The 12,980-nt window shown below is 47.4% G+C and overlaps 1 protein-coding gene across 1 annotated transcript in view; it reads right to left on the bottom strand.

The window, feature by feature from the left end:
- The window catches only part of VSTM4 (V-set and transmembrane domain containing 4), a 110,287-nt gene extending 98,270 nt beyond the window's left edge, over window positions 1–12,017 (bottom strand). Inside the window, exons 1-2 of the mRNA XM_045842128.1 lie at window positions 11,923–12,017; window positions 3,871–4,269 (exon numbers count right to left, since the gene is read on the bottom strand). Coding sequence (XP_045698084.1) covers window positions 3,871–4,269; window positions 11,923–11,977 — 454 coding nt within the window. The 5' untranslated portion in view covers window positions 11,978–12,017. The remainder of the gene's footprint in view (window positions 1–3,870; window positions 4,270–11,922) is intronic.
- Window positions 12,018–12,980: the final 963 nt, after the last annotated feature.

Genomic DNA, 12,980 nt, shown 5'->3' with positions numbered 1-12,980 from the left:
TTATTTTTGCAATAGAAAAAACCAACACGTGGAAATCAGGGTAAATCAAAAGAGCCAACACTGCTCTGACACTTGCCATGCCAAGAACCATCCCTTAACTGCATCAACACAAGTCAACCTCTGTTTGCAACAGCAAAAAGAGACCACCAGTCTTTCTGGAAGTTTACAGGGAAAGACAAGCAATTTGATCTCACATTAATAACATTGCAAGGACAACAGAATAGTCCATAGTGGGTTGTAGGTGGGTAGTGTTAGAAAGAATTCCCAAGAAAAGCCAGTTTCTCTCTCCGTGAATGACTTGAGAAGCCCATGGGAAGGAGGAGAGCAGAGTGGGCATGCAGAAAAAGTGAGTAAGCCATGGAGCCCAGGGGAAAAGGCTTTCTATTCAGAAACAGCTCTTACTGAGGGAACTTAAGATTTGGAAAATGTTTAGTTTTAAATTCTATAGCTAATAAGCTTAGTCATTAATGCATATAAAAAGCTATCATATTAGGAACTGAAGGTATAACCCACCCTGACTTCAGGAGACCATAAGCAATTCAAACATTGTGCCCCAGGACTGAAAGCAATCAAGATGGTATCTGAGCCATTGTGCTCCAGGGAGAGAAGTCCACCTGAGGTCAACAAATGAAAGGCTGCTAGGAAAATTGCCGAACTGCAGGTTTTATCTGAATAACTTTTGCTGAATCCCAAACCCCTTACCTACACTTTTTTCTATAAGAAAGGTCAGCTTGAAATGAAATGTAATCCAGTCTTTTAGGGAACATAACCTGCTGTCTTCTCAGATCACCAGCCACCTGAATAAAGCACCCCTAAAGATTCAATTCTTCTTCTCTCTACTTACTGGTTCTGGTAGGGACAGGCAGCACAAACGCCAACTTTTCCCATTTCATGCTGTTTCTGTTTAACATTCCAAACCAAATGCATCTTTCCACAGAATTTTTCATTATATTGTTATTTTTTGCTCCTGTTTTCCTTATAATAACTACTCAGGTGCAGAGTTAGGAAAACAAGGCCCTTGGAGATGAATGAGGCAAAGGGCCTGGAGAAAGATATCCTGGGAGGCTGGAGTCACAGGTCTGTCCCCAGCCTGCCCAGGAAGGACAGAAGCCAAGCCTCCACATACTCCCCTCAGCTCTATACAGATATGCTCCAACCTAAACAAGCCTGTCTGCTTTCAGGTCATTCACTTTGGGTTACCTTTCCTTAATCCCTTACAGTAGACTCCCAGAAGCCTAAGTGGACCCTTCAAGAACCAATGACCCTATGGTCATTGATTCCTAAGGTTTTGAACCTTCTCATGAGAAACCCATGGCCCAGCCCAGAAGCTGAGGAATTGTGTAAAACAGGAAGCTCTGAGGTAGGCCAGGTATAGCAGGGGAGGCTCAGGTCCTTGGAGAGTTAAAACCACCTCCAAGGGAGAGAATGGGTTAGGGGAGTGATCCCCAGATAGCAACAGAAGAAAGAAGAAGAGGAAAAGAAACAGTAAGTGAGGAAAGGCAAGAGGAGGAGGGAAGAGAGAAAGGGGAGGGTAAGGGGATAGGAGGAGAAGAAGAGTGAGAAGAGAAAGGGGATTTTGAGAAGGGGAGGAAGGAAGATGAGGAAAATGGAGGGAAGGCAAAGAGAAGGGAATAACGTGAAGAGGAGAAAAGAAGCAGGGGCAGATTTTTAATCTCTCTGAACACTTACGAACTACCTCAGAACAAGGACACCCAAATGTTCTGAAAGGAACCCACTTCACCTCTCAAAAGTAGATTCACTTTAATACACTAGATGACTGCACTCACTTGAATGTAGGGAACCTTTTTATCTATTCTAATTGGACCATTCTAATTGGCAGACTTACTGCCAGTACACTTAGTGCATGGCTCCAGAATATACTATGACGTAAAAATAAAAAGGACATATATACAATCATATGTTTCAGAGCCAAGTGATATGCAGAATGGATTCCCTTCCCAGCCTTATGTTTTCTGTGCCAAAATATATGAGTATATTTATACTAATAGTCATTTATTCTCTTGAATTAAGTTGCTTAAAATAAAAAGTGATAACATTTTGGATTAATATATCATTCTGTGCTTAAGAACATTTCCAAGGACAAAGGTAGGCTGCTTAAAGACTATCCATGTAAATATTTATATTAACATATCCCTTATTTATGTAGGATACTAAAAATACCTTTCACAACTGAGTTTTATCCTTTGAAAAAAGCTTATCAAAAGATCATCAATGCCTTTAATATTGTACTACATGTATATAATAAAATTAGGTTCTTTTTTTCATGTTCAGGACTATCAGCTTTACTTTATGATCCCCTTGCTCCTGTGCCAGACCAAATTCAAAGCAATCTGAGATGTAATTTTAGCAATAAATGGGAAGTTGTTGGGAACCACCCTGCCTGGCTTCAGGAGCTGTAACCCCCCATGGCTAAGGCTGAGTGAGCAACCTTTGGACCAGAAACAACTAAGGAGACAAAGCTTATCTCCCTGGCAGGAGTGCAACTTCTGGTCCTCTTTTCATAACTGGGCCCCAATGATTGATCAGTTAGCCAATGGCGGGTAAGATTCCCCAAGGGGGGAATGATCTAAGATAGGCATGATCACATGGAGGCCCCAGGGAAGGACTTGGGGGGCTATGGAGAAAGGGGGTGATGGACCCTCACCCCTTGGCTTTGACAAAGCCTGAGTCCTCATTCTACCTGCAAGAAGTCTCCTATCTCTTGGCTGCCTTACTTCCCCTACCTGACTTAAGCCTAAAACAATGACAGAGGGCAGTGCAGCCTTGTGCTGGAAAGGGCACGTTTCCCTGGGTGAACAGGCCTAAGAAGGAATACATAAATTCCTGTGAAACCTACTTCACTAAAAATGCTCTTAATTAAATGATAAAGGTCCAGGCAGGAATGAGTTTGCTTCCCAGAGTTTTGTGGCCCTTTAGCTAACAGACCCTGACTCAGAATAGGCCCTCAGAGTTCTTTATATGTTATCTATTGTGTGATCCTAACTGCCTGACAATGATTAATGAACTTCACCTATATTCCTGGGCAAATTAAAAGCCAGTAAAAACCCTGTGAAGGGAAGGATCAGCATGGTCTCCTTTGAGAGAGTGGCCAGGCCACTCCGAGTTGCCCTCCCCTTGAGAAGGTAGCCATGCTGTCCCTTTTCCTCCACACAGGACTAGGTAGTCTATGTGAATGTCTCATGTCTCATCCATGACACTGCAGACACTGTGGGCTGGTGTCTGCGTCAGGAAGTCTTATTAAAATTGTGAGAGGTGTCTTGAATAGAACATTTGTGATAATAATAACCCTCAAGTATGGCACTTGGTAGCTAAGATATGCCAGAATGAGGCCCAATACACCTCCTGTCTGTCTCCAATTGGAAGGGCTACTTCTGGTCCTTTGCCCACTTTCAGGTGAATTTCTCAATAAGCTTTGGGCAACAGATCAGTCAGCAGTCTTCCCTGTTCTGAGGCCTGGCAACTGACATCAGGACCTCTCAATGTGTACCTCCTCTGTGGACGCCTGACACTCAAAGGCCAAAGTAATCCAGGCTCCCAAACCTGAGCTCGAGGTAAAGTATCCAGTCAGTCCCAGCTTTCAAATGTGAAGGAGGTTTTGCTCTGGGGCAGGCTGGGCAACATGGGGCCAGGCTCTTGCTTCTTTCTGTCCTTGCTTTCACATCTACCAAAAACATCAGCTCACAAAACAATCTGTCCTCAGTGCATGACCTGGCTCCTTATGGCTGTGGCTCTTAGAGGCTGAGAAGATGTGCTCTAACCCAGCACAGTCATCCTGGAAGCTGCCCGGCCCTTTCAGGGAGGCCCACTGACCTATCCCCATGCCTCTTCCAAGACAGCGGATGTGCTTACCTCTAATTTCTGTCTCTGAAGAGCCGTTGGACCAGGCTGTCCACTTATTCTTGTACTTACTGATTTCCTGAACTTTGCAGACATAATGCCCTTGATCAGCTGGTCGGAGGGTCAAAACAGAGAGTGTGTAGAGTACCCCATGCCTCTCCTCCAGAAGGCGCAGCCGCTGCCGGTAGGAGCTGCGGCTGAAATTCCCATAGTACTGCACCACCCTGAGCTTGGTCATCTTAACCATCAAGGTTTCCTGGGTGTTGGAACGTGCAAAAAACCAGCGCACAGCCAGCAAGCTGTCCTTCCACCTCTTCTGGGAGATGTGGCAGAGAAGAGTGGCATTTTCCCCCTCCAGGTAGTTAACCACAGGTCCTGGGGACACGGTAACATTGAGGGCCCCACAGACCTCTGCAGAAAAAAGATGAAGAAAGATAGTGAGGAAGGTCACTCTTCTTCTACAGGTGGACACAGTGTGTATTTTCTCCAGGAGCCAATGTGATCTGCATAGACAGAGAGTTAGGCCATCCCAGTCCCTCCACTCTTGCTCTTTGCCCTCAAGATGGCCAGAAGGAGGGCTCCTCTGGGGGGACCCTCTGTGGGAGCACATGTCTTCTCCTATGAAATGGTCCCATCCACACAGAATGGCACTGACCACCAGGCCCAAAGGTATTTTTTAATTTGTTTAAATTAATTGCTGATGCTTAAAATTGAGGATACAATATTTCACATAAAAATTGGAATCTCTTACGAATTTCCAGCCCTCACCAACCCCTCCCCACCCACCTCCCCAAGGCCTGCTTGGACCAGTTCTACCACAGGCATGAGTGGGCAGTGCTGTGGGTTCAGGAGCTGCCCTTCCAAGCACCTTTCCCTGTTTCTGGTTCAGCTGTCACCAAGGCAGATTATCAGCACTAGTTAGGAATGTATTAAACAAGTACTGAGAGCTAGAACCACAGGGGTTTCTCAGTTTCTTGCTCTAAGTCCCTTTGGACTCAGGGCTGACATGCAGAAATAAAGATGAATGAGCCCAGGAGCTGAGAGGGGTGAGGAAACCTCCCAGTCATCCACAAGATGCTCCGGCATTGCAGGCCTGGTCCACTACTTCTTGTCCTTTGGTTTCCTAGTTACATTCATCTCAAGGGCTGACCCTCCAGATCGTACAGGGCACTCAGGCTGCCCTGAAGCTTCCAGATGGCCCCTTCCTCTGGCCTGCAAAACCCAGAAATTACAAAGGATGCCCAGAACCTTCTCTGTCCAAGCAGGGCTGTTTTGTCCCCAAGAGCCACATCCTCACCCCTGTGCAGTCCAGTGCACAACTCCAGGAAGCACCATTCCCCACCCAACCCACTACCTAAGCAGGTGTCCCAGGTCATCCTAAACCACAAATATCTCCTAAATGTCATCTGGTCATCTGAAGGGGTCAGGGCCTGAGGTCAGAGTAACCAAAAGCTCTGAACTCAGATCAGTGCTGCAAGTAGGCAAGGAAGGATGACAAAGAGATTAGAGATCTGTATATTATGCTGTGAAGAGGCTGTGTCAACACGGTGAGGCCCTGTGTATGTTGGGGTGGGTTGGGGTTGCCACATAAAAATATTCTTACCCTAGCCAGATGGCTCAGTTATTTGAAGTGTCATCCTGTACACCAGGTTCAATTCCCAGTCAGAGCACATACCTAGGTTGCATGCTTGATACCCAGTCAGGGTGCGTATGGAAGGCAACGAATCGAGGTTTCTCTCACATCAGTGTTCCTCTCTCTTTCTTTCTCTTTCTCTCTTTCTTCTCTCCTACTTCTTCCCTCCCTCCCCCCTCCTCTAAAATCAATAGATATATCCTTGGGTGAGGATTAAAAATTAGCCAGTAAGGTCATCCTCTTGTATGGTTTCCACCACTGATTTAACAAACTGAACACCTTGAGAGATATGACTTGAAGGCCAATGTTCTTTAATTTTTTCTCATCTCTTAGAAGCCAGGCTCACCAGGATACTTCAGGACACTTAATTTAATCACATGATTAAGTGCACTTTTCCATATAAGGTAACATTTACAGGTTCAGGGATTAGGACACAGACATTTTGGGGGGATCACTATTCAGCTTATCATACTATGATAGTCTTTTGTTACCTTAAAAAATAGATGGAAGCAAATTCAGAAGAAAAAGATTGATGATCAGATGGACTCTAAGTAGCTTGTGGACAAGAATGAGTCTTCCGTATCTACAGTGACAAAGGACAAAGTAGTCTAGGGAGTCATTTGGAGAATGTTATATGCTCTCTAGTAGCAATCTCTAACAATCTCACTGTCAACACAAGTCACTGATGCAGGACAAAAGGAGGAAACTGTCTCCCCTGCATCTGTCTCCCCGGCATCTCACCCACCTGGCCTGAACTTTGCTCAAATGCCGTATTAGTCCAAGAACATTTCCCTTGACTGTTAAGGTCCTGTCTAAAAGGCCTCCATGTTGGGAGTTCCCTGGTGAGCAGCCACACAGCCAAAACACCAAGCTGACCCCATTCTAACAGCAACACAGGGGTTCAACAGGCAGAGAGCAGCAGAGAGGCATCAGCTGATCTCCAGATTTGAAGTCCAGCTCCACCTACCCCCAAGGCTGGCCCCCCACTGGAGGCAAGGAGAAGGGGAAGGCAGGAAATTAAAACAATATGGGTGGGTGAGGGCAAGGCTGGACCCCCACACACCAGTCTCCTTCTATTAACACTGCATGAAGGAGGGATTTTTATGGTGAGAGAATGTGCCAAGTGCTCTGGTCCCCAGGGAGGCCAGATTCCATCCTGGAAGCAAACTAGTAACCCTTCCACTTCCATAGCTCAGGCCAAGAGTCAGCAGTTCCCATGAAAGGAATGGACTGAACCATCTTCCCAACATGAGCCCTCCCCTCCTCTGTACCTGTATGCCTTTCTGCCTTCATTCATCCCCATGTTCTCTCACAAAGGGCTCCAGCACAATTCTCCCAGTGAAGCACAAAGATTTCTGATATGGGCTGAATTGTGTCCCCTCCAAATTCATATACTGAATCCCAACACCCAAGACCTCAGAATGTGACTGTACTTGGAGAAAGGACCTTTAAAAGGGTGATTAAGTTAAAATGAGGCTATTAGTATAGACCCTAATCCAACACAATTTGTGTCCTTATAAGAAGAGATTAGGACACAGAGGGCAGACCATGTGAAGACAGAAAGAACGTGGTCATCTACAAGCCAAGGAGAAAGGCCTCAGAAGAAATCAATTTTGCCAGCACCTTGATCTCAGACCTCCCAAGGACTGTGAGAAATACATTTCCATTGTTTAAACTACCAGTCTATGGTACTTCGTCATGGCAGCCCTAGTAAACCAATGTAACCTTGTTCACAGGAAGGCTCATTTCAGCCCTATATCTGCCACCATCCGGACAGTCACACTCACTTTCAATAAAAGTGAGTGTAACTGAAACTGTGATGCTCAAGAGGCCCTTGGAATCTTAAAGCTTTGCTAAAGAACATAGGCTCTCGGATTGTGGGGGACTCCCAAGCCTGTGATGAGCTTGCTCAGAAGGCCAGGCACCCCAGGGTAACATGATCCCCTAGGCACAGAGATTCCTAACTTAAACCAAGGAGACACAGCTCATGTGTGTGGTGGTGAGGAGACACTGTAGAAGGTGAAAAGATTCATGTGGGGAGCCAGTGCCTGGCCAAGGTTAGCTGACCTGGATGCTTAGTTACATACTAGGTGAGAACCACACACATCTTCTCCACTGTAGTCACCAGGACTCATGTGGCTCAGGAGAGAACACAGCAGGACTACAGAGAGCAAAGGCAAAGCTGATAGAGTCAAGTGGTATCTTTGGTGTCTAGGTCTTTCCCTTCTCTATCTCGGTCTGAAGAATAGAGCATACACACCCTGCAGGTCATGAAGGAAGCCCAGCAATCCCAGGCCAAGCCAGCTATAGGACAGGAGAGGACGGGTGTCACCAGACCCTCCTACACCTGGTAAGGTAAGGAAGTAGTCTCAGGAAGGGCAGAGTCTCCCCTCTTCTGGCCTAGGAGGGAAAACTGGCAAAGTTTGGCCCAGAAAAAAACTAAATATTTTGCTTTGTGACCCTGGGGGAACCTCCACATTCAGAGTTCCCATTTCCCCTAGCCTATGCCCCAGTTTATGCTTTGTACACTTAACCAGTCAACACATACTTGCTGAACAACAACCATGTGCTCGGCACTGTATGAAGAAAAAGATGGCATTCCTAATTTCATAGAGCCTTCATCCCAGTGGGAAAGGCAACTGTTCATCAGGAAAAAGATAGGAGTATGTGACAACAAGTAATATAATATACTGCAGAGACAAGATACAGGGATTACACAAATCAGGGCAGGATCCTGACATAGTCTAGGGGTCAGGGGAGAGAACCTGGGGAGGTGATCATGAGATGAAGAATGAGTTGGATTTAATGACACAAAACTCAGGGCAGCTGAAGGAATCACTCTCTTGGGAGAAGGCCCCACCTGTGCAAAGACCCTGAGGCAGGAGCCACCTAGAGCAAGCTGGAAATAGAGAAATCAGCATCCTCTAGTGCACAGGTGGCAAACACAAGGCCCGAGGGCCATATTTGGCCCTCCACCTTGTTTTATCCAGCCCAGCACCTTGTTTCTACCCAGCAGCAACGCCAAGCTCTTGCTTAACTGTTAAGGAGTAGTTACATTTATACAGACCTAAAATTACATTTGGTCCTTTGAAGGCAACTGCAAGACTGATGTGGCCCCTGGTAAAAATGAGCTTGACACCCCTGATCTAGTGAAGTCCACTGCCCCATGGCCCATGCAGCTACCTGGATCTGCAGATGGATTTCAGGAGAGGATTTTCCACCCCAGTCTGGGCCTCCAAGGTCAGTTCTTAAAGAGTGCAGGGAAGAGACTGATGCAAACAGAGAAGGACAGGACACTGCTGAAGGGAACCTTGTTCCTTCAATGAGCACAGGCTCCATTACTTGGGAGCCCTGGTTACCCCATGTGGTCTGGGCACTGGGTTGCTCATGGCTCCAGGACATCCCAGTGGCTTATTGGGGCTAGGCAAAGAGTCAGCCAAGTTGGAAACCTGGTTCTATTAGGAGTAATTCCCTCAGAGCCTCAGTTTCTTCATCTGAAAAATGGGAAAGTAATCCCTTACATGGTGAGTATAAAGCTCTAGCGTGAAACTAACTTTAAAATATCGACAATAGTTTGCATGCCCTGAGAACTGAGCAGGTAGGGACGATAAAAAGTGACATACACACTGACCATGAGTAGGGTGGGCACCTTGGTGTGTGTCTTACAGTTACACAGGGGGCCCCCCATTTGGTTTGATCTTTTCTGTCATTCTCTGGACATCTTAATAATTTTTTAGTAGGGAGCCCCACGTTTTTATTTTGTACAGGATCCCACAAATTATATATCTTGTTCTGGCTATAAGCAAACACTGAATTCCTGTGGGTAAGATTGATGGGGTATAACCTTCTTGTTCCTATTTGGATAATGTTTTCTAACAGCGCAGAAAATACCTAAAGGACATCAGTGTAGTCAAATAGTACTACTCATCTAGCACACAACCTCTCCTCATAAGGGGAGGGCAGCAACTTCCAGATGCTGGCGAATGTGCGACTTACAGCAGAAACAAGGCACTGGCCTTGATTGAGAGCAGAGGTGGGCACAGCCTGAGTCCTTCTCTTCTAACCTAGCCAGTGATGTGCTAGTGGCTTTGTGCCCTGCACGTCTTTTCTGTCCTGAGGAGCCTTGCCCCACTCATTTCAGAGAGCCAGGTGCCTCTATGTTTATAAGGAATGCAAATTGTGTGTACCACTCAATAGCAAAAATCTCATTCTCATTAAATGGTTAGTCTGAATTCATGACAAGTAAATCTCTGAAAATAATACAACTGTATTCCTTGAAAACCCATGGCACTAGGATGAAGCACCAAGCACAAGTGCAGGGGCTGATGCAATCATAATAAGCCCACCACCTGAAAAGAGCTCTCATCCAGGACAAACATATGGCTTCGACCAGTGATAAAGTCTAACATAACATTTGCTGGACATGAACTCCATGTCAAGTACAATATAAGCACTTTAAATGTATTTTCCCAATTTACCCTTATACTGTGTTTATCCCCATTTACAGACAAGAGGGGTGAGGCCCAGAAAGGCTAAGCCGCTCGTGCAAACTGCCATAGAACGTGGCAGAGTTGGAGTTGAACCTAGGCCATCAGCTTCAGAGCCAACTCTCAACCAGCACTTTGTACCGTAGTTTGGCTTCTACTAAATACTAAATACTTTGCCCCTTGGTTTGCTGTAAAATGAGAGGTGGGACCAGGTGATTGCTAAGGTCCTGGTCTGCCCCAAAATAGAGAAGTAGAAAAGTTCAAGGGTTAAGAGTCCAGACTTATGTATAAAGTGTCTCCGCCAGGCTCTGCCTTGGGGGATGGTGACAAGGAGTCACGGGTGAAACACCACAGAAGAGTGGGTAGCACATGATGAGTGCTGCCAAGCAGGAGCTGTCATCATTATCATTACCTGAGCTACGGCCTTGGTCACAGCCAGAGTGGGCTGTAAGGAATCCTGAATTTCAGCTGATGTCTCCTGGAACATGAGAATGTCCTTGACCCTCAAAATGCCTCTCTGAGGGTGCCCTCTCTGACAGCACCAAAGATTAGGAAGGTGGTCATGGAGCCTGGAGACAAAGACCCCTGTGCCCTCTTGCATCCAATTTGCTGCTGGCTACTCCACACAGGCCACCAGAGGGGCCAGGCCCAACTATCACAGTCAAACCTGCAGCCTTTGTCAGTCAAGACAGTGATAGCCCTAAAAGGAACATGTCCCACAGTGCTGATTTCAGGTTCACTAGAAACCCCATTGCTCTGGTAGCCAGGGATAATGGGTAAATTTCTTCCCACCATGATGATCCAAGTCATTCCTCAGATTCTGATCTATGCTAGCTAGCTCAAAGGCCAGCTCTACCACTTGGTAGCTGGGTCACCCCTGGAAAATTATGTAACTCTGAGCATCAGCATTTTTGTTTACAAAACAATGGCAACAGTATGAGCACAGAGTCTAGAGCCAGGCTTCCTGGGTTCAAATCCCAGCTCCACCACTTATATGCCTCATGACTTAAGGCAAGTCAACACATGGGCCTCTGCCTCAGTTTCTTCATCTTCAAACTGGGGACAATAACAGCACCTCCCTCAAAGATTATTGACAAGTTTAACTGAGTTAATGTTTGTACCTGGATATACAAATATTTGCTCTTGTCATTATTATTTTGAAGTAGTGCTGTGAATAAATGAGATAACTGTATAGCACAACACTTGGAACCCAGGTGGCTCCCCGGAAACCTGACGGCCATTGATACACTTATTTTTACTATTATTCTAGCCAGCATGGCTCTTTCAGCTCTGGGGCAAGCAGGCAGGGCCCTGAGGAATAAGGAGAGAAAATTCTTCATCAACTTGGAAGTGAGGGCATAAACCCCCAAATGAAAGCCAGCTGTGCGGGCAGAGGCTTTCCCTAAGGCAGGGTGTTATGTAAATGGTCCCGCTTCATCCAGCTATTGGATATCTTATCTCACTAGGCCTGGTCATCGCAAATGGCCCAAGTATATACGTCCCCAGACCCAAAGCTAGCCAGGGAGATCCAGACCCTCCAAGGAATGTACAAAGGGAGTTAAGGGAAGTTGCTGCCCAGACTAACCACCGGCTAACAGTTGTACGTACTGTGGAGGAAAAAAACAAACCAACAACTAGGGCTCGCGCTTTCCGGTTTAAATCTACTGAGACATCTGACCCTTGAAAGGGGGCTAGCTGTTCTGAGCTTCTCTGTGGAGCGCCAGGGTCCTGGCCAAGGAGGAAAAAAGTGGGGAGAAGGCGCAGCCCGTGCCCTCTGGCAGGCATCCGCGTGGCGACTTGGACAGCACAGAACCGGCCGCTAGCGAGCACAAGGAGGGGGAGGCCTGGAGGCTGCCTTGCCTCCTCGCCAGGCCCAAGCCCCGAGCCCCAGCCGCCCTTCACCCGCCGGCCACCCGGCAGCCGCCGCCCATCTGTGGTGCTTACCCGGGGCCGAAACCCACACCAGCAACACGGCAGTGGCCAGCGCCAAGAGCCGCATCTCCCCTCCACCGCCGCCCGTCGCTGTGACGCGAAGCCACGCTACCGCCCACCGGGGCTTGCCGCCTAGCCCGCCCTGGGCCCGCCCCCAAACCTTGCCCCGGCCTCGGCCCCGGCCCATCCTGGCCCGCTCCTGGGCCGCCCGCTTGCTGGACTTGGCTTCAGGATGCCTGGGGCCGCCCTGGGTGAGGGGCGGCACCCCTCTCCCCCCGCCCCGCACGATCATTCTCGGGCAACCTGTGAGCATCTTGTTTTCACTACTCCCGTTTCACAGATGAGAAAACTGAGATTCTGAGAGCTGATGGCTGGACAGAGGAAATACGCAGCTGCAATGGGATTCTCAGTCTGTTAGCATCACAGGCAATTATTTCTAAGGAGAGGAAATATTGGAGCTTGCAGGTGGAGTGGAATGGGGGAAGTACGAAATGTCCCTGTGTGAGTGTAACCTGCTGCCCACCGTCTAAAGAGACATTTGTGAGCCAAAGAGCAGAGCAGCAGAGAAAGAAGTCCTCTTCTGCTGCCCTGAACTGGGTGTGGGGGTGCCAGGGATGGGGACCCTTGCAAAAATGAGAGGGTCCACATGGACACTGTTAAAAATAAAGACCACTTAGGGTTCTTTCAGACACAGCCTGGTCTAGGTACTTGGCACCATGTCACTGAATCCTGGCACAGTGAGGCTCCTGGGATAGCTCCTTAATCTCCATATGCCTCGGTTTCCTCCATCTGTCCAGTGGGATAATGGACACGTTCCTCACCAAGTGTTTAAGATCAAGTTAGACAGGTCCAGTTAAGGCCCATGAATGTCAGCTATCCTTAGTATTATTATTATATGTAAGAAAGTGGAAGCAGGGAGACAAAGGAGCTGACCCAAGTCACACAGCCAGGGAGTGGTGACAAAGCCACTCAGCCCAGGTCACTCTGAGTCAACACCTAGTCTCTTCACCATGGTTCTAAACTTGGGGTCTGAGCCCAACTGATATGTTAGTCCAGGATCTCCAGGGCAT

The sequence above is a fragment of the Phyllostomus hastatus genome, unplaced genomic scaffold (assembly GCF_019186645.2).
Source record: "Phyllostomus hastatus isolate PE091 unplaced genomic scaffold, TTU_PhHast_1.1 phas_contig_38, whole genome shotgun sequence".
Classification (NCBI taxonomy): Eukaryota; Metazoa; Chordata; class Mammalia; order Chiroptera; family Phyllostomidae; genus Phyllostomus; species Phyllostomus hastatus.
The sequence above is the reverse complement of the archived record's forward strand: the minus strand, read 5'-3'. Positions and strand labels throughout refer to the sequence as shown.